General features: G+C 38.3%; 1 protein-coding gene and 1 long non-coding RNA gene across 4 annotated transcripts in view; one reads left to right on the plus strand and one right to left on the minus strand.

The window, feature by feature from the left end:
- Positions 1 to 9,769, minus strand: LOC144253644 (uncharacterized). The gene is made up of 2 exons (XR_013343328.1): positions 9,698 to 9,769; positions 1 to 184 (listed from the first exon to the last, which is right to left on the minus strand). It is a non-coding gene; the product is annotated as an uncharacterized LOC144253644 (long non-coding RNA).
- The window catches only part of Sypl1 (synaptophysin like 1), a 21,449-nt gene continuing 8,839 nt past the window's right edge, over positions 9,671 to 22,280 (plus strand). Inside the window, exons 1-3 of one of the 3 annotated variants that reach the window (XM_026395760.2) lie at positions 9,671 to 9,689; positions 10,780 to 10,851; positions 21,400 to 21,527. In XM_026395760.2, the coding sequence (XP_026251545.2) occupies positions 10,783 to 10,851; positions 21,400 to 21,527 (197 nt within the window). In that variant the 5' untranslated portion in view covers positions 9,671 to 9,689; positions 10,780 to 10,782. Of the gene's footprint in view, positions 9,690 to 9,885; positions 9,985 to 10,432; positions 10,518 to 10,779; positions 10,852 to 21,399; positions 21,528 to 22,280 lie in introns of those variants that run through there. The other 2 variants (XM_026395758.2, XM_026395757.2) reach the window with 2 other exon arrangements.

Raw genomic sequence — 22,280 nt, forward strand, 5'->3', positions numbered from 1 at the left:
TCCAATTCTCAACATTTTTTATGACTGGTTCTGACAAACTGAAATGGAATAAATGTATTCTTTAAGATTAACAATGAGGGGCTGGGGATGTGGCTCAAGCGGTAGCGCGCTCGCCTGGCATGTGTTCGGCCCGGGTTCGATCCTCAGCACCACATACCAACAAAGATGTTGTGTCCTCCAAAAACTAAAAAAAAAAAAAAAAGATTAGCAATGAAAGAAAATGAAGCTCAACTCTAATGCCCTTAATCTGTATCTCAAAAAGCCAGCCCTTTGGATGATCTCCCACAGGGTGTGAAAAATCTGACTGAAAGAAATCCATGGACACTGGAACACCTGGACACTGAGACACATGGCAACACAATTAAGCCAATCTTTTGATTCAGTGAATGTCTACTGTTGACCTACCATATAATCTCACATTGCTTCCCAACATTAAAGTTACTGACTTTCTTAAAAGATAGACTAATATCACAGAGGGAAAGATAGAAAGATAAGAGATAGAGATAGAGATAGGTAGAGAGAAAAAGAGAGAGCGGAGAAAGAGAAAGGAAAGAAAATATGATTTGTTTCTTCCCTTAAGGACTTTTGATTCTTAACTCATGAGATTATTTTTAATGTTTAAACTTTTTAATATTGCATTTTGGATGACACTTTTCTGATATTTCATTTTTTATGGGGTCTCTGACCTCCACTGTCTTGGCTGACCTACACCACATTTTTCATTGCTACCATAAACATTAGTAATTTGTAAGTTAAGGGCAAGTAGCAGCTAACCCTGCAAGGGGAATAGGGCGGGATTCATGATCAAAGTGTTCCTAACCACTTGGAAGCAGGCCCAGGATGACTCCTATGGAAGTTCTTTCTGGGTCCTGAGCTACCTAAACACAGGCTCTCCTCCCACTCCATCCCTCAGCTGTCCTTAGAGCCACTGCTAAAGGCAAGCTGTCAGACATTCACACAAAGACACAGATGTCTTAGGTCAGCTTAAAATAGCAGTACTCTAGTATATATTGATCTTTTAAGAATAATCAAAATGTAGTCAAGGCAAAGAAGTTCTGGTAGTAGAATTCTAGGCTTGCTCAAGAGGTGTTAGAAGAAATAGACAGAAGGTAATTTCTATAGTAGGACTTTGCACATTTATACAAAATCTTTAAATCTTTCCTACCCCATTGAGTAGAAGGAAATTGAGGCCAACTGTATCTTCAGCCATAGGAAAATAGCCAGGAAGGGGAGGCCAAAGAAAACTTGTGAAGAACGTAAAGAGTGCCACTCCTCCTAAATTTTCTATGTTTTTGTGGAGACTCATGAGATTAACTCAAAGGAACAGAGGCAACCTAGCATTAGGAATGTTTGTCTTCCCAAGGGCTCCATGCATGGATAAAACAGGCATAGTGATAAAAAGAGCCCCTTTGGAGAGCTTAACCCCTAACTCGACCTAACTTAAATTGATCTACAAAGTAGAAAATCAATTGAGAACAAGAAAGGAAAACTAAAATCACTCATTTAACTCTATAAAATTAAATACTCCATTTACATGCTACAACATTTCATCAGCAAAATAGCAGTGTGAATTTATTTTACCTGAAAAGTATTCAATTACAAGAAACTATGTTGCAGTGCAGTGTTTTGAAAGACACCGGCAAATTCGGAAGTAGGTATATTTTTGTTGTTATTGTTGTTGTTTACAGTGTTGGGAACAAATTCAGGGCCTTGCATGTGCCAGAAAAGCATTCTACCACTGAGCCACATCCACAGCTATGAAATGGAGTCTCCCCTGACCAAAATGAAAAGCATTTCTGAATTAAAGTGAAGTCTGTCAGATAGCAAGATATAGACACCCTTCATAGGGCTCTACCTCACATGGCCAGGGTAACAAATCATAAGGGAGCGAACACATCTTGGAAATAAGCTGCTATTAGTGACCTCAGGTCTTGATGCCCAGTTTCTGACATACTGGGGAAAGGTGCCTTTGTCCTGCTGGACCAGCTCTGCCCCCAACCAAAGTAAATACTGGAAAAATTTGAAGAATATTCATTCAAGGAGATAGTAAATTATTTGCCTGCTTAGAGCACCTAGCTTTTCAAATCAAGAGCATAAAGGAGAGTTTGATATTAATGAGAGGGCAAAATTTTTTTTTTATTCATCCTGTAATGCAGGCCCAGTGCCCTTGGGCAGCCCAGGGTTAGGAAAAGGTGGGGTGGGATGAGGAAAGATGGATGAATGAGGCCAAGCCTACTCACTCCCTCTCCATGATAGTGTCTCAGTTTTAGTTCATGGAAGGGAGTAGGATGAAGGGAAATAACTATTGTTGAGCACTTATTAGGTGCTTAAGATTCTACTGGTTGCATTATAAATTTTCTTTTTAATTCTCATGACAACCCTTGGTGTTAGTTATCACTATTTCCATATCCAATATGAGGTTCAAGGGATGTTAAGGAATTTATCCAAGTTCATACAGGAATTCAGACCTGGGTCTGACTCTCCAGCTCCTGCTCTGAGGGATACATTTTATCCCTGATTGTCATTCTGGCCTGGATACTCAGTGGATAGCCCTGGCTCATTGTCTCCACAGCAACCAATTTGGGGCCAACCAGAGTCTTGTTTAGGAGGGCCAGGACCTTCCCCTGGTTTCTGTTGGGCAGCAGGCTGATAAGACTCATACTCTGATGTTCTGGCGTTTTTCACCACTTCCAGACTTAGCTCAAACACAAAATGGGAATCTGTTTCCCCAGCTGCCACCAAAAGTATACAGATAAGCAATACAGATAAGCAACCAGACTTGGATCCTGGGGGAAGCTACCTCCCCATTAGAGATCCAGTATGACAATTTCCCCTCTCTCCTCCCACCCAAAGACTGCTCGAAGGCAGTCAGTCCTGTTTGATCCAAAGAGTCCCATGGTGCTGGGCATACACTCTGCCCACTAACCAGCCATCTCTTCAGAGCTCTTTGAAGCAATGCTAAGCATCCCTTGTTATTGCTTTCCATCCTTCCCTCCCTCACTTCCATATATCTAATTACCATGCATCTGAGATTACACAGTCTCAAAGATTTGAGAAACATAGACTTTCTAGTTATGTTTATATTTAGTTTTTTATTTCATTATTCTGAACGATGTGATAAGTGTCTGCAAGCCTATCATCCAAAACATGAGCTAGAATTCTTTTTTTAAAAATATTTATTTATTTATTTATTTATTTTACTTTTCGGTGGACACAACATCTTTGTTTGTATGTGGTGCTGTGGATTGAACCCGGGCCGCACGCATGCCAGGTGAGCGCGCTACCACTTGAGCCACATCCCCAGCCCGTGCTAGAATTCTTGACATAACCTTCACCTAACCATATGATCCCCAAATTCTATTCTCCACCCCTTCCTACCTAAGATAACCATCATTAAGAATTCCTTTAGTTTTAAAAATATAGACTTTTATTGTACATATAAGCATTTCTATGAAGTATATGTTAATATTCATTTGTTTTTAACTATAAAATATATTGCATAAATTTGAGGCATTTTTTTCACTTTTGTTTTATTGCCAGGACTTATCCACATTGTTATGAATTAGTGTAATTCATTTCTTCTTTTTTTTATTTTTGCTGGGGATGGAACTCAGGGCCTCATGCATGCTAGGAAGTGCTCTGCCACTGAACTACTTCCCCAGCCCAGTCCATTTATTTTTATTGCCATACAGTAGTCAGTTGTATAAATACATCACCAATTCATCCACCCCACTCTCCTCTTGGTGGGCATTTCCATTGTTTCCCTGTTTTTGCATGATGAACAATGTAGTTGTAAATGTTCTTTCACATATCTCCAGTTTTACATCTCTAAGACTTTCCTTTGGGTCCCTTTTTAGGTGTGAACTTATTGGGTCATATGTAAAGTCATAATTGGTCATTTTAGAAAATGAAAAAAATGCAATACAAAGAAATAAGAAAAGCACAGGGGTTTAAATATAAACAAGCAAAAACCCCTTACTTTTCCCTCAAAGAAAATAACATGAATAACTAAAGAAACTGCTTCAGACATCAAAGACCAATTTATTTAGTTATAAAACAGTTCCAAATAATTGTTGCTTAAAAGATACAAAACTAAGAAACAAAAACATGATAAGTTCTTCAAAAGAGTCCTCTAAGTGGCCAACTCCTAAAGTATATTTAAAGTAAAATCCCATTTGCAAAAGTTACATTTACAGTTAACTTTATAGAAACCTGGCTACTGTGTACATTCTTCTGCTTCCTAGAGAAACTATTTATAAACACTCATTGCATCATTTATGGTTTTCCAGGACAGCCTCCACTCATTCCTTTACTTCCATACTTTGCATCATTTAGAAGATGAATTCTGTTAATAATTATGGACTTCCTGGGCATGTGGCTATCCAACCACATGGTTACCTTTGGGGTCCTGTGCTATTTTAGTAAATGCTACAATGCTACTCAGATTATGGTGTTTCCCACACAAATTCTACAGGGCCAGAATCAAGAGAGAGGGCTACCGTGCATTTCTCAGGGCTTTTAGCCTTAGATCTGGCATGCTTAAAACAAAGCACTTCATCCACCCAGTGTATTGTCCCAGAAGATCTATCACATGCTGTTTTCTCCCTGGCAGGAACTCAGTTCTCTGTGTGATTACAAGTAGAATAAATAAACTATTCATACAGAACTAGTGGACATTTTGTTTTGCTTCCACCTGATTTCAAGAGAGAGCCTTGGGTATAATACAATATTAACCTTGAAAGCTCTGTATAAATCTTTAGGGACACTGTACTTCCAAGGAGACAATGTGGAAATCTTTTGAATAATTGCTTCTAATGGAAGCTGTTTAAAACTGGATCCTAAAGCCTCTAGTTTGATGCTGCTTGCATAGTGTAGGTAGTCTACTGAACCCTCCGCCCTTGGGTATGATGCTGGGACCAGCCTATGATATCTTCACATTTGTCTTCATTCTCAAGTCCTAATTTGTTGTTAGAAGCAATCTGTTAATTAACATAGAAAATTGATGCCATACAAATACTCTTATTACACAGATGAGGTAAGCCAATTACATGATAATACTCCAGGAAAATGTGTCAATCTGACAAATCTAGGGCAGAAGCCAGTGGTTTCTGTGTCTAAATCTTATGCTTTGGTCACAGGCAGTATTGTGCTGCTGGTGCCAACCTGGCTGCCCACTCTTGCTCAATGTCATCATTCCAGGGGCCTGACAGTCCTTGACCAATAGATTTTAAAAATATCGACTATCACAAACCTATCAACTAACAATTTTTCCAGTTTGTCTTCTATACTACTGTCACAGTGATCTTCCTAACTAAAAATCTGATGTTACTCTCTTTTGCCTCAAAGTGACTTGCTGCTCAGGAATAAAATCTGGACTCCTACTCTTGGAAAAAAACCTCCCTCTACACTGCCATTACCCACAGTATCAAGGAAAGACCTGATCTGATCCCTCTAAAGAACTCTCTTCTCCTCTATCTCTATGCCCTAATCTCTATGGCACCCTACCTGGGGGAACCATCTCTCAAGCTTCAGTGTTGGGTCGCTTCCTCTGTGAAGCCTTTCCTGATATGTGTTCTTCCCTCTGAGTTTCAGTTTCCTAAAGATCAAGATGTGGATCATAATTCCTACATTTTCCTTTATTTCACAGATTATATGGAAAAATGACTAGGAATAAAAGTTCTCTGAAAAATGCAAAACACTATGCAAAGGCCAAGTTATGATATTATGAAATAGTTATTTTACAATATTCCTTTTTTCTTTTCTTTGGTATTGAGTCTTGAACCCAGGGGTGCTTAACCACTGAGCCATATCCCCAGCCCTTTTAAAAATTTTAAACTTTGAGATAGGATCTCATAAGTTGCTTAGAGCCTTGCTAAATTGCTGAGACTGTCCTTGAACTGGTGATCTTCCTGCTTCAGCTTTCCAAATCGCTGAGATTGCAGGCACGTGCCACTACATCTGGCACCTTTTTTGTTTTCTTGCAATACTAGAAATTATACCCAGGGCCCCTCTCATGCCAGATAAGTGCTCTACCACTGAGCTACACCCCCAGCCCTCTTTTTAATGTTCCTTTTCAAATAGGGTCTTGTTAAATTGCATAGGCTGCTCTTGAACTTGTGATCCCCCTGCCTCAGCCTCCTGAGTAGCTTGGATTACCAGTATGTGCCAGCAAGCCTGTTTTCTCTAGAAATCTAACTATAGTACTTGTGACAATTATTCTAAAATTAACTATTACAAATTAGAACACTTTTCCTGTTTATTGTTTAAATGTGAGCTAAGCTTGAGGTGGTACTGAAAACTGTGCTCATTTCAGAAAAAAATGATTAAAATTGGATCCACAGATCATTAGAGGACTAGAATGATCTTTGTCCCATAATTTTGTCATGCAAATTTCTTTTTGTTTTCTAGAATTCTATTCTCAAGTTTCACATGTTTTTCTCATTAATCAATGGAATAGTCTTCCTTATAACACTAATTCTCTCTAGCCAATAAATAAATAAAAGTTTGATTTCCTTATATGGTTTTTGCTCTAGCACTAAGTCTTTGTTGCTTCTTGACCAACAAATTGGTAAACTGATGCACCCACTCCTTCTAGAACAGTGAAAATGACAGTTAACATTTACTTAGTTCTTATAGGCACTCAGAATTCTAAGTGATTTCTGATGATTATAAAATTTAAACCTCACTACATTCTCTGCAAAAGGGAGGTGAAAAAATGAAAACAAGATGGTTAAATCCCTTGCTGAAAGTCACAGGTAGAGGCAGGGTTTAAGTCTAGGAGTCTTACAACACAGCTGGGCTGTTAACCACTGAATTGTATCACACCTCTAAGGGACTGAAGAAGCTTAAGGGATCCTCTAGAAGCTCACAATTAATGTTACTGTGGAACCATGAGAGTAGATGCCAGGTTTTAGGTATACACCTCAATCTCTATAATAGGTGATAACCCTAAGTTTTGATAGCAGGACTCAGGGGCAGTTGCTGATACCCCAGCAGCAGCCATAAAGCAGGCAACTTCTGGGATCAATGCAATCTGCCATTTACTGAATTCTTTTTGTGCATTTTTTCTATTTCCAACAGAAAGGGAAATAATTTTGTCTCCACTCCTGGATACCCTTCAAAAAGGACCTCATGACATTAAACATAGTTTCCTGGGCTGGATCCTACAGCAGTTTAAAAAATAAATAAAATTTGAAATATTCTGTAGTTTAGGATTGGGGATGTAGCTTAATGACAGAAAGCCTGCCTAGCATGTGCAAAGCCCTGAGTTCAATCCAAAGCACCATACAAAAGAAAAAAAAATGTACTTAGTCAATAGCATACTAATTTTTTTTGTATGGTGGTTATAGAAGATATCAATATTGGGGAAATTTGGGGTGAAGAGCAATCAGAACTGTACATTACAACTTTTCTGTAAGTTCAAGAAATTTTAAAATTGCTTATTTTTTAAAGGCCTTTAAATATTTTGAGATTAATTTACAGGGCTATTGAATCAATCCATTTTACAATGAAGTAAATATGGAGGTGTTTTTAAGTTTTTAAAAAATAATTTTTGAATTAATTTGTACGAAACCCAAACAAACAAACAAACAAAAAACCACTATGTATATGTATAAGCAAAATTTAGGGTTTTGAACTGATGGTACTGAACACTATCTTTACGGAAAAAAATACAAATATTAGTTGAGAATGAGTCTCACTCATCTTGCCAATAAATTGAATGAAATTTTGCATTTCCACTGAGAAAAATGGAATATAGTTAGCCAATGGTATGATTTGCTTAAGTATAGCTTTGTTTCTGGTCTTCTAACCTCCAAGTGTCATTCTGGAATATGTTATTAACAGCAAGGAGAGAGTAAAACAATGAAAAATTATTAATTTTTCGATAATTTAGTCACATAAATACGTGGGTATACCACAGGTAGAATGCAACAATACTACCTCAGATAGGATGGTTTTACATTACAGGTATAATTTTTCATACTGGGCATGATGGTGTACACCTGTAATCCCAGCAATTTGGAGATAGGAGGATTGCAAGTTCAAGACCAGTCTCAGCAATTTAGTAAGACCAACAATTTAGCAAGACCCTGTCTCAAAAATAAAAAAGGACTGGAAATATAACTCAGTGGTTCATTCACTGTACCAAAAATAAATAAATAAAACACCTAATTTTCCATAACAGCCCTGGTAGAGTAGACCTGGAACATGCTGTGCCCAGAATTTCTATTTCTTTCCTCAGATTTGAGTAACAAATCAGAAAACATCCAGGTTGTATTTCAATGCAATACAGTCATCTGAACATCCTTCCCAGATTTTGAATAGTTGTGCCTTTTATGATTGTTTAAACACTCTTGTTATGGCAAGATTTTAAAAATTCATTAACTATCTTGTTGCCTAATCAGGTGTCACAGGATCTGCCAGCCATTGCCAGCTCCTTCTCAAAAAGGTAGATCTTCCCCTGAACCCAGCTGACTGGCAGCCACAGTGCTGGACTGTATTCGACTGAAGATCACAGCATTGGCTTACTTGCTTGCTGCTCAGTAGGATCTTGTGAATGAGTCCTGACAAGTGACCTCCTGTGGTTCTGGTTAACCTAAGTGGTCTTCATCTGCAAAAACTAATGGCCCAAGGCCCAGGAAGGAGACTTATTAAAGTTCAATGAGTACACTAAAATTTTCCTGAGGAGTAGCAACAATCAGGACCTTCCACTGGTGAACCTGAACATGAAGCAGAAGAAATGAACAAAAGCCAAAACGAATTACTAACTTATGGCGTATTTTATAACTTTTTTCTTAAGAGAGAGAGTCTCACTATGCAGTCCAGGTTTTGAATTGATGGTATTAAACTCCTGGATTTAAGTGGCTCTCCTCAGCCCCCCCAGTAGCTGGGTCTAGTGGCTCAAGCCACCACACCCAGTTTGTTTCAGATCTTTGAACTCAGTAATGAAAAGTTGTCACGTTGTACGTCTTTCTGTTAGTTTTGAAATAACTTTCAGACTCTAATTTGAATCTTTTTGAATAGAGGCTCAAGCTAAATAATCCTTCTATCAACAACTCCACCTCTAGGTGCCTATCCAATAGGCCACAACAGAATGGGAGTAAAAGTTTGGAAAATGAGTTAAAGAGAATTAAAAAAAAAATAGTATTGAGTGGAATATAAAGAAATAGAGGAGAGGGTTAGGGTTTAAGAAGGAAGGGAGAAGAAGGAGAAGGAGCAAGAGGGAGCAGGAGCTTGGCTCCAGCAAGTGCTGAAATACCTGGAGTCCGCTCATGGCTTTCTCAGGTATGCTGGATATCAATGCATGAACCCTTCCACTGACTTCCCCAGGGGCATCTAGGATGCCTTCTTGCTTAGTAAGAGAAATCTACAATCATCTTTAGGTGCCACGGACCATAAAGTAGTATGCTGGGAACAGAGGAATTCAGGCCAGGGGGAAAAAAAAGTCTCTATTAAGAAACTCAAATACACTTTTGCATTCTCTGGGAAACAAACATGGAGGTAAACAGATAGGGAAAGCAGTAGGGTCCGGGGTATAACTCAGGGATACAGTGCTTGCCTAGCATGTGCCAGGCCCCGGTTTCAATTCCCAGCACCGCCCCCCAAAGAGCGGTGGAAGGAACACTTAGCACCCTACAGCTGTAACAGTGATGGAATGGAATAACTTCAATGGCACCTGGTAAACCTAGGTAAGTACCTGGAAGCTGGGACCTGGATCCTCTTGGGCTAGAGTCCTTGCTTCCTCATTTGGACTAAGTGTTATACGGCGTTGACCGTCCTGTCACGTGAACTGACCACTACTCCAGCACTCCAAGAACTTTCAAGGTATTGAGGAAGCCAAACAAGAGGCCACACTAGACTGGGGCTCTTATCTAAAAGGAGTTAGCCTCCTGAAGAAAGTCGCCAAGAATGCCCCTAAGGAAGGGCCTCACCGGACAGGGGAGAGTTGGTCACCAAAGTCCGTCCAGAAATTTCTGCTAACAGGTATAACTGTCCTCCTTCCTCCTTCCACCTGGCTCCAGTACCTTTAAAAATAGACGTAATTTCCGTAGGAATGTTAGGTGAATGGCGCTTCCGAAGTACCCCACATGGAGCCGGTCGCCGAAATCCGTTGTTCTGCAATAACTAACTTTCCACCATTTTAATTAAAGGGACCGTTAACACAAGCTTTGAAATGTGGCTTTATCTGTGTCCATACTTCATAAATTCATCTAAAAGTTGGGCTCTGTGAAGAGAAACGGGGGCAGGGGATGGAGGTGCAGTCGGGGAGATAGAAGCAAGGGAACCTAAAACCTAGGGGCGTAGGCGGCTGGGGCTCCGCTCTGGGGCAGGCGCCCCAGGTGCGCAGGCGCCGGCGCGGGGGCGAGGGGGCCGGAAGCGGAGCGTGAGGGGGGGCGCGCGTGCGCGCGGGAGAGACGGGGGTGCCAGGGGCTGGGCTTCAGGGAAGGGGGCGCGGCGCACGCAGCATGGCGTCCAACATCTACTTGGTTCGACAGCGGATCAGCCGGCTAGGCCAGGTGCGGCCGGAGGAGGAGCGTCCCCTTCCCAGCCCCTGCCCAGCCCTCGCCTTCACGGCCGCCCTCTCCGTCTCCGCCCCAGCGCTCCTTCTGCGGCTCAACTGCCACCGCCCCGCCCCGCGGTCGCCCGGGCCCGCCTCCGAGCCCGGCCGGCCCGCCCCGCCTGCCCCGCCCGCCCTTCCTCGCCGCCGGGCCGCTCGGGTCTTGCCGATCCCCTCCTCCTTCGCCCAGCCGTCCTGACTTTCTTCCCTCCTTCCCTCAGAGGATGTCCGCCTTCCAGATCAACCTCAACCCGCTCAAGGAGCCGATCGGCTTCATCAAGGTCCTGCAGTGGGTGAGTGCCGCCCGCGCTAGTGGGACCGCTTCAGATCCAGATCCCGCTCCCGCTTGGCGGGGGCTCGGGAGCAGGGAACTGCCCGGCTCTGGTGGCCCGAGGCCGGCGCTGCCGCCACCCGGGACAGGAGTGGTCGGCGGGCAGGGCGGGAGACCGCGGCCCCTGGCCACGCGGGGCGGGGACGCGGCTGCCGGCGTCGAATCACGAGTCGGGGCGGCCGCGTCGCGCCGTCCTTTAGCTGCTTGGTTCGCAGGCGGAGCCGCCTTCCCGCGCCGGAGCTCACCTCCGGGTGCCCCCGTGGGAGAGAAGAAAGCTTCTCTCTGACTCCGCCGCCTCCCGCCACGGAAGAGAAAACTTCCTGCTGCGGTCCAACCGAAACCCGGCGGCCGGGTGCGCGTCCCCAAGCCCTGCCGGGAGAGAGAGTGGCCAATTAGTTCTTAATTTGCTTCTGAGGCTGGCTCCGGGTTAAAAATAGTTAAACTGTGGATCAGGGAAGCAGGGGAAAGGTCTTTTCACAAAACGCGTCGAGTCAGTTCTGTTCATTTAATAACGTGCCAGGAATGGTGGTCGAGTCTGTTTTAGATATTTTCGAGCAACATCCTGCTAGGAAAGTCAGCTTTTAGCCCTTTCCTGGGAACACTCAACAATCATTAACATCAAAGGAGACTTATTAATTCGACCCTGGCGGTGATCAGTCTACTTGGAAAAGTTAGTGAATTTACCAGGCACTGCAGGTTTTCTCCAGACTTCGTGGTCCAGAACATATTTCCGTGCTAATTTTCACGAGCCATTTTTAAATAGGCAGCTGTTATCTGTCCAGTGTGTTCATAAACAGCAACATTGACATCCTTAACTTTTTTACCCTTTATTTTGGTGACAAAGTGGTAAAGAAGAGTACGAACTACCAGTGTTCCTGTGAAGATGTTTTTTAAAATAACAAATCCTCAAATTCTCTGATGAGTACTCAACCTAGTTTTCTACATGCACCATTCCCCGGAAACGTTTGCTTGATCTAGTAATGCTGATGTTACACAGATGTCTAAAGACACAAACCAGGTTCCAGATTTAAATAAAGAAAGTTATTGTTTGAGCTTTTAAAAATTGCAGGCGGGAAATCACATTATTTATTTAACTAGGCCAATCAAATGTAAATGCTAAGAAAAAGTTTTACTCTTATAGTCTTACTGGAGATTCCAATTAAGCTTATAATTAATAATTTGGATTTCCACTTAAATGAAGATGCAGTTGTTTATATTTGTTATAGTTTGTCAATTACTTAAAAAGATGTAGATAGCTTGTTTTCTTAATATTTTAAAGAACTAGTGATAAGTTCATTCCTTTACTGATGGATTTTGAAAATATCCTTTTTAAGCTTCTTAAGGAAATCCTACTTTCATTTTGGCCTCCATCTTATTATGCAGCTGAGAATTTTGTGATGAAACTATACATTGTTAATGTGTAGTGTATATATATATATATATATATATATATATATATATATATATCCTCAGCAAATCTTTGAGCATATACAAGCCCTGTGCTGAACACTAGCATACAAACGTGAATACAAAGATCTTTTCCTCATGGTCTTTTAAGGATGAAGGACATGAAAGCAAATATGAAATGCCATATAAGTGCTATTATAAAGGTATGTGCAGTGTAGGAAGGAGGGATCAAGGTAGGGAAGTCTACTTAGATGGAAGAACACTTGAAGGAGGAGTATTTGTTCACTTGGGGAACCCATGTGGGGTGGCTTTCCAGGCAAAGGGAAGCTTGTATTTAGAGGGATAAAAAAATTGAAGCAGCATATCTCTGTGTGAGAACTTAATGCAATTTTGAGAGTTGACTAAAACCTGGAAGTACTGGGAAAGATCACTATAGTGGGGCTTGAAATTATTCTGACAGGTTAGGTTTCCAAGGATTTGTCCCCTCTAGGGTTGATCTTGAACATCTAGACCTTTTTCTTAGGAAAATACCTATGTTCAGAATGTATAATTTTGGAGTGTTTATTGGGTATTTCCCACTTAAGCCCAGACTCCAAGTGAATAATATAATTAGATATGCCTTTTAGAAATTTTCATTTTGTCAGCAGTGTAGAGAATGGATTAGAAAGGTCAGAAGTGGAGGATGCTCCTGGAGATCTGTTGCTTGAGAAATTATGAGGGCCTAAAATTAGTTGCAGTGAAGATAGATAGGTTTATAAAATAGAATACATTTGGAGAGTGAAAAATAGGGCTTTAAGAAAGCTGCCATATTTCTGGCTTGCAGTGGCAATGGTCTCACTATCCAAGCTAGGTCATTGAAAGAAGGAGGAGCAAAATTTTGTAGAAGGCCAATAAGGATACATGGCATTTCTGATTTCTTTAGATTCATATAGATTGTGGTAACCTATAGGCAATATGTATGGACCTAGAGTTTAAAATACAAGTATGGGCTAGAGACTGAGCAGATATTGCCAGCAAAGGAAAGAAGATGGTTAAGAAGATGGAGAGAAATAACATCTTGACATCACTGTTAGGATTTCAAGAAGAGGGCTCAGTAATGTTAGGTACGATGCAGAGGTTAAGTAAATAAGGACTAAAATATGCCCCTTGGCTTGAGTAGTCAAGCTTTTGGTGGCTTTAGCAAGAACAATTTTGGTAAATCAGAAGCCAGATTGTAATAGGCTGAATGGATGTCTGGGAAGATAATGAAAACAGAGTAAACTACCATTTGATTGCTCGAATGGGAGAGATTTTGTATTGTTACCCCTCACCCCAAAAAAGTGACTAATTCAGCTTACAACTGTTGGCTGAAATGCTCTTGTCTGGAGACAGCTGTTGTATTTTGGTATGCAGCAAAAGTATTTGCACTTTGCACTTCATCACATAAAATGTTAAGACTTAAGGGTCAGGATTTAATAAAAATAATTTGTGCTGTTTCATTCAAGGTATTCTTAATTGAATTAACTAGGTTTTAGTGGGTGTTGTTTAATTGAGTTATGTGGTGGTGAAATACAGTTTGGTACTATGGGTGATTCTTACCTAAGCATAGTAGTTCTACCTACCAATGCCTTTGCTTAGTGCAAATATCAAGATAGTGGAAGATGCAAATAACATCTTAGTGTTGTTATGATAATATTTTTAACCTTTGAATGCATGTCTGGTAATATAATGGAGGTGATAAGAGTAAGCTCCTATTTGACTGAGGATAGGAGAGATTTCATATTGTTACCTGAAAAAGAAGAAAAAAATAGTGACTTTATGGACTCCTGAAAGGAGTCTTGGGAACAGGGTCCCTGGATTGAGAATTGCAATTTTAATATAAGGTAAACATTGGGGATCAGAAATAGAATAGAAGCCTCATCCTAGTGTCATGACTTAACAAGAGCTGAGTACTTAAAAGGGCAGAAGAAAGAGAGAACCACTTAACAACTAAAGTCTGGATCAGTCTACCTGCTGGCTTAAGGTTTGGATTTTGTGAAAACTTGAATATTTTCATATGTGAATGGTTTGGAGATTCTCTCATAAGGTGCAGTGAACTAGGGAACTCAGAAGGCCAAGTAAGAATGACCACAAAACCACTAGAAAGGTATAGGAAGGGGGAGGGGGACAAGTTTAGCCTGCCTCACGCGGTCCTAAAACATGAAAAAATTAACTTTTGCTTGAAAGCTCAAGTTTAATCAGTGGCAACAAATAATATCCCTTTTTCATAAAATGATAAAGCTCACTTCGAGATTACCAGCTGATCGACATTCAAGATATTGATTTACTCCAAAGGACATGAAAATAATTGAACAGTCCAAAAATGATTTTAAAACAAATATATTTAGGTTTTGGAGGGAGTTAGTTTCCTATTCAGCTTAAGTGTTTAAGAACAAAGATGATATAAGGATTTTTCAACCCATAATGATTAATAGTTAGAAAAAATTTATAGCAGTTTATTTCAGCAGAAACACTAAAGTTTACTTCTCCTAATTTAAATTTTTAAGGGTTAGGGAACCATACTAGCAGATTTTTGATTGTACTTTAGAAGCAGAGAGAGATCAAAGAATGAAAAAAGCACTTTTTAACTGACTTCATTGCTCATTGTGTACTGGTAATAAATCATAATATCAGCATTAATAAAAAAATTTAAAAATGAGTATTGTTAGTAAATGCTTTAGACCTTTTGACTCAAAAATCAATCCCTTGGCTCTACACATCTAATCTTATGATTATGAAGGTAAACATGCTATGAAAGTTCATTTTAAATTTCTACTGATCATTGGATTTAGTGAAAACAGAATACATTTGGTTTTGCTTATAATATACTTTTAGGTCTATTTCTAAAGATTTCAATTATATCATTTTCATAAACTAAACATTGGACAGAAAGAAATTTAAGTAGTTGATTTCAGCTTAATGATGAAACCAGATAGCAGTGAGGGTCCGGAAACCAGAAACATGTGAACAACACTCATGAATTACATGCATTTCAGTGGTCCCTTGTAGAATTCTCAGTATGAATAGGATCTAGGAATATGAGTTGGATCATAATTCTGGCTGTAAGATTGGTAACTCATTGAAAATGCCAGGGATCTCCATTTTTTTTTCATCATGAACTCCTGTTGAGTAAAAATTTTTTGCATAGAGCCCCAATATGCATCTATAACTTAGCCAGGCAAATTCACATTGTAATACATGAACACTGAAAATGAAATAAAAGGTGAGGTTATTCATGTCTGTTCCTCCATGTATGGGATTCTCCTTACCTTCAGGATACCCATTATTGACTTGTGACCCTCTGACATCCCTGTTCAGAGTGGGTTTTATTTATATTTATTACAATAAAATTTAATTACATACTTAAGTCTAAAAGTGTATATAAATAAAAGTTTAAATATTCTTGTATATGAATTATTTCAGTATTCTGTACTAAATTAGTGATTCTAGAAAACTGTGCTGTAATATTAACCCTCTCAATAAGTGAGGAATCATTTGTGGTGGTCTTGTAGTGTGGAAATGTGGGCAGATATAGGTGTGGCTGTTTCTCTGGTGACTGGGGTGGGGGGGGCTGTCATGATTAATATGGGACCTTTTGGACCTGAAAAGAAGCTTTTTATCACCCTGCTCCTGAGCTCTTCCTACTCATTTTGTCCATATTTATGGAGTAAGGAGAGATGGGAAAAATGAATTTCAAACTTGGCAAAGAAACATTAGTCAACATACCAGAATTTCTCATTTTGGAATAGGTATACAAACTTGAAGGTATAGAACCACTCTCATAATTAAATGAATGAACCAAACTGGAAGAAAAATTCATCCTTTTCATGGTTAAGAAAATAGAGAGGAGGCAGTCTGCAAAGCACATGCCCTCTCCTAAGTGATATCTGTCACCTTAGTTCCATCTGAATGTTGTTTTATGAGAATGTGGATCTGATGTTGTTGTGCCATCAGTTTTCCCGCACATGCTCAGGAGAAGCAGGAAATCCTAATTTTTAAGTGCAGTGTCCTGATATTAAAATAGTTGCAATAAATTCACATTTAAAAAATAAATACTGAAAAGGCTACACAGATATATCTGCAGGTCAGGTTTTACTGATGAGTCACTAGCATATAACTTCTAATCTAGATCAAAATGTCAGTAGAATGTAGGGAGAATTAAGATGGTTGAATATTTGACTTTTAGATTATTTTGTATACTTCATTTATTATAAATCTATACTTTTAAAATTAAAATGTCTCTTTTATAAAGACCATAATTGCTAATGTAGAATTTATTTTTCTTTGTAACAAGAAGACTAAGATTTGAAATATGATTTTATGTCTTTAAGTTTTTACACATTAATATTTTCCTGAATTAAGAAGGTGTTTAGTCAGCATTTGCTGTGTACCAGGTGTTCTGCTAGGTAGGCCCTGAAAATCTTGAACAAGGTCAGGTGTGAACATGACAGCCTGGCAGGAGAGCAGTAGAGAAGATATCTTAAAAGCTAAACTGGATAGTAATGGAGCAGTCTGCCACTTATTCACTGATTTTTGTATTAGTTAGGAAATGTGTTTATATATATATATATATATAAAATAGCAAGATACACACACTTAAATGCCTTTAGTAGTGTTAATATATAATAGAGTTAATATCTATTGCAGCCCAGGAGAAGAGTGAGTTCTGTCATAAATTGTTAGGACCATAAAAGATGAGCAAATTAGGGCTGGGGATGTGGCTCAAGCGGTAGCACGCTCGCCTGGCTTGCGTGTGGCCCAGGTTCGATCCTCAGCACCACATTCAACCAAAGATGTTGTGTCTGCTGAAAACTAAAAAATAAATATTAAAATTTTTTCTCTCTCTCTCTCAAAAAGATGACCACATTAGAGAAGGGAGGCAGTCCCAGCAGAAGAAAAATACACATCTAAGACAAATAGGTGTTGTGATTCAGGAACAATGAATAGTATGATGAGATAGAATTCTGCCTATGTGGCTGGGAACATAGTGCAGATAAAATTTAGAAAGATAAAGTTGTGGCTAGATCAGCCATGCCATTTATGACATATTAAGGAGTTTTACATTTTAGTATATGCCTGGAAAATTGATGAGGAAATCCTTTAAAGGGAAGTAACATTAGGTTTTTATTTCATATCAGTATGATGTCACTCTAAAGTAGCTTTGTCTAATGAAAATATAATGCAAATTAAAAGATATAAGCCATGTAGTAATTTTAAGTATTAACCACACTAAAAAAGTTTAAAAAGAGGTGAAATTAATTTTGATATATTTTGTTTAATCCAATATACTATGTTATTAATAAGTAATCAGTATAAAAATTGTTTTATTTTACTTTTTTCATACTAAATCTTCAAAATTTGGTGTGTATTTTATACTTAGAGCACATTGTAATTTATACAGCTACATTTAAAATATTCAGCAGCCACAAGTAGCTGGTAGCTTCTATACTGCACATTGCAGTTTTATAGCCCACACTTTAAAAGATGAGTGGTGATTGGAATAAAATTATCAATGAGAGGAGGAGTCTCTTGGATTAGTCCCAGAGAAAAATGTTGAGGGCTTGAACAAAAATAGTCACATATTTGATGTAGAAAATGGCTTTTTAAAAATGGTTATGTAATCTTATACAACGTTTGTTTTGTTTTTTAACTTAGCATTAAGTTTCTACAACTCATCTATATTGATGTGGGTAGCTGTAGATCATATTGTTTGTGCTACATAACTTCCCACTGTAATATAGCATTGGTTGCTGGGGATGCAGCTCAATAGTAGAGTGCTTCCCTATCATGATCAAGGCCCTGGGTTCTATCTGGGCAACACACACACACACACACTCTCTCTCTCTCACACGTGCAAGTACACATACACACACATACACACATGCACGCACAAAGACTATACTACTGTATTTTATCAATTTCTTATTGCTTTATCCCTCCTCCTTTTTTTTTTAAAGAGAGAGAATTTTTTAATATTTATTTTTTAGTTTTTCGGTGGACACAACATCTTTATTTTATTTTTTTCATGTGGTGCTGAGGATCAAACCCAGCGCCCCACGCATGCCAGGCGAGTGCTCTACCGCTTGAGCCACATCCCCAGCCCCCTCCTCTTTTTTTGATAGTTAAACAATGTTACTGTGAATATTATATATGTGTCTCTTAGTACACATGAGCAAGGGTTTCCCTTAGATCAATAAACTAGTAGATTCTTTGTGACATGACATTTATTACAAATATTTTCATCTAATTTATAATTTGCTTTGCATTCAAAAGCTGACTTTTAGTTCCAAATTCTTTTTCATAATTGAAGTTAGAATCTTTTATTACTAGTACGTTTCCTTTTTTAAAAAAATCTTGAATTCTTCCCTTCTCTATGGAACAGATTTTCATTTCTAAGGACTTATTTTACATTTAAGTCTGCAATTTATTTTTACAATTTATTGAACAGTTTTTGCTTACATTAGTTATCTATTAATGCATAAGAAATTGACCCAGCTTAGCAGCTAAAGATAAGACACTTACTATCTGACAATTTCTCTGGGGCAATAATCTGGGAGGAATAAAGCCTTGCGGTTTGGTCCAAGGTTTCCATTGAGGTTGCAGTCATCTTGAGGCTTTCAGCTCAATCACATGACTATTAGCAGGTCTCAGAAATTCCACTTCCAAGCTAAATCTTGGCAGTGATTGCTAGTAGTTCTTGGTTCCATGCCACATGAGTCTCTTTTGAAAAGTTGTCTGAATATCCTCCCAACATGGCAGTTGGTTTCTTCCAGATAATGAGAACAGTTCAAGAGAGTGAAAAGGGAAGGTAGTAACCTAATATTAAAAGATAACCCTTTTGTTACACCATATTCTATTGTAAAGCAAGTCACTATGTCCAGTCCATATTTAAGAGGAACTTAAGCTCACCTCTTAATGGGAGTTGTATCAGAGCTTGTGAACACATCTTTAAAACCTGCACCCTCCTTTCTTCAGTGATTCAATACTAACTGTTAGATATAATTTTTCTATATGTACTAGTTTATTTTTGGCCTCTATTTTGTCACACTGGTTCATTTTGTTTATCTCACTTATTTTTTTCTAAGCCTAAATGTGAGTTTATACCAAGACTCATTTTCTAGCCTTGTTCTTTCACTCTGTATATTCACTCATATTTATTATAAGAGAATATCCATTCTTTAATCATTACCTGTGAACACTTAACAAAAGACTCCAAACTATGTGCTAGACATTACTTCAGACTCTTAATGTTTGTAACCAAATTCTCTTTCACATATCTCTTCTTCATGGGGGAAAAGAATCCCTCAGTAGTTAAGATACTGATTATGACCTACAAGATTTAAGACCCCAATTAATTCATGGGAGGCTTAATATCAAGTATGGTAGTTTTCTCTTACTATAACAAAATACCTTAGACAATCAACTTAAAAGAGGAAACGCATATTTTAGTTAACAGTTTCAGACATTTCAGTTTATGGTTGGTCGATGCAGTGGCTTTTGGGGCCTATGGTAAGGCAGCATGTCATGGTGGGTAGCAAGTGGTAGAGTACAGCTGCTCACCTCATGACATCTGGGGTTGGGGGGGTCCCAGCATCTCCTTCAAGGGCATGCCCCCAGTGATCTAACTTCCTTTCATTAGACCTCCCTCTTAAAGGATCAACCACTTCCCAATAGCACCACAGGACTGGTAACCAAGACTGTTACCATTCTGGAGAATGCTTATCCAAACTATAGCATCAAGCATTTAGCAGTGTAAACTCAATATCAGATCCATATTGAATTTAATCTATCACTTGGTGGATGTGTATGTGATCTCCAACAAAGTCCCTGCCCTCTTCAAGTTTCAATTTTAGGCAAAGACATTAATAATAAGTATGGAGGAGAAATATAGCAGCATACATACAGAGAATAGGTAGTGTGGGCTGGAGGGGGGGACTGTTATTTATTATAAGTGTGGTAAGGAAAAGCCTTCTCTGATAAAATCATATTGGGATAGGGAACAGTGTCTGTGAGGAAGTAACCATGTATTCCAGGCAGAGAAAATAAAGGAGAAGTGTTAGGAATAGCCAAGGAGACCATTTTGTGTAGAAAGATCACATTAAGGAAAAAGTAGCAACATGAGGTTAGAAATATTATTACATAAGGAAAGAAAGGATCTCACAGAACTTTATATGAACTTTGGTTTTTATTCAGAGAGCTCAAAAACCTTTGAGGGGTTTTGAGCAAAAGAGAAAGGTTTTTACCTTATATTTTTAAAAGATCACCCGTTGTGTTGATTGTAGACTGAAGTGGGGGCAAAGACAGAAACAGCAGGATCATAGAGGCTGATAGCCAAAATCCAGGCAAAATATGATGGTGATGTAAGTATCAGGACATAGTGGTAAAAAGTCAGATTTGGAATATATTTTGAAAATAGAGCCATAAGTATTTGCTAAAGGATTGAGTTCTCAGTCACTAAACCATATCTGGAGTTGTTTGTTTTGTTTTGAATAAAATTTAGAAGACAAACAGAAGAAGAATTAAATATTTTTTCTCAAATGCTATATATAGCAGGAAAAAAAAGACTAACAGCAACAAAGTATCTTAAATGTTGATAGGGAATCAAACTATAATTCCTTCATACAGTGGAAGTTACAGACATTAAAATATTCAGGATATTTAATAATAAGAGGAAAATGTTTATGATATATAAAGTTTACTTAAACAATGCACATATATTATCTCCATCTTTTTAAATACACAGAATAAGATCTAAAAAAGGTTATGAATAAGAATTTTAATAGTGGTTGCTTCTCAACACTGCAGAAAAGAGTCATAGTAATATTTAGTATTTACATTGAAGTGTGGGCAAATGATATGGGTTGGCATATTAATTTCTCTATTATACTCAAGAAAATAAAATCATTTGTTAAAACTTGCAAATAAAGTTTAAATGTTTTTCATTAACTACATTTCATTTATGATTAGTAATTTTTAGAAAGTTAATGAGCCAGTTTTTGACAATCAATATACTTACTATTTTAATGACCCTTGTTTTGGGTACAGTAATGCTTCTCCTCTTCTTTTTTGGTCTCACTTTATGTAGATTGCTTCCATCTTTGCCTTTGCCACCTGTGGAGGTTTTAAGGGCAAAACAGAAATTCTAGTGAATTGTCCTCCTTTAAAAATTACTGAAAATCATACTGTTGAAGCTACTTTCGGTTATCCATTCAGGTGAGTTTTATCTTTTTATTATGACTTAACGACTTTTTTTTACTTTCTTATTGAATCAAGATTAACAACAACTTATTGATGGGGGGTAGGAAATTTTAGATTGAATGCTTATTTGTGATTATTGCTGCTTACATTTGATGCAGAGCCCAATACCTCTCTGCAAACTTTTCTTAGCCTATGATGAAATAAATATAGAAAATGAGACTAAGCATTTAGAACCTTTTATGGCAACTTGACATTATTTATTCTGTCATCTTACAGTGGGTTGGAAATTAAAAATGCTCTGTCTCCTTAGTGTAAAGCCCTTTACACAGAGAGCAAAGCATGATTTATGAAAATAGATTTCTCACGTTTTTGCAATTACTGTTCTTCAGTTTTAAGTCATGTACTTATATAAAATGAAGAATCATCTTTGTGTCCCTAGCATAATACCATACCTTTTTACTCTTGAATGAAAATGAACATTTAGTTTGTGAAATCTTTTTTTGTGACTTCAGTGTTCATTGAAAACTTTGTTAAATTTTCCAGTGTTTAAGCCAGGGTGTGAATCTTTTTCCACTTATATAACATTACTTCTTGACCAAGACTCAATTTTATTTTATTTGTTTAATAAGTGGAAACATTATCTTTTAAGGATATTTTGTTGATAAAACAAAATCTTGTATTAAGGATATGTTAGATACCAAATGCTTACTAATCATCAAAGCCATTTTATCTCTTTTCCCTGTTGTGCAGTTTCTGTACAAGGAACTT

Source organism: Urocitellus parryii, chromosome 3 (assembly GCF_045843805.1).
Source record: "Urocitellus parryii isolate mUroPar1 chromosome 3, mUroPar1.hap1, whole genome shotgun sequence".
Taxonomy (NCBI): Eukaryota; Metazoa; Chordata; class Mammalia; order Rodentia; family Sciuridae; genus Urocitellus; species Urocitellus parryii.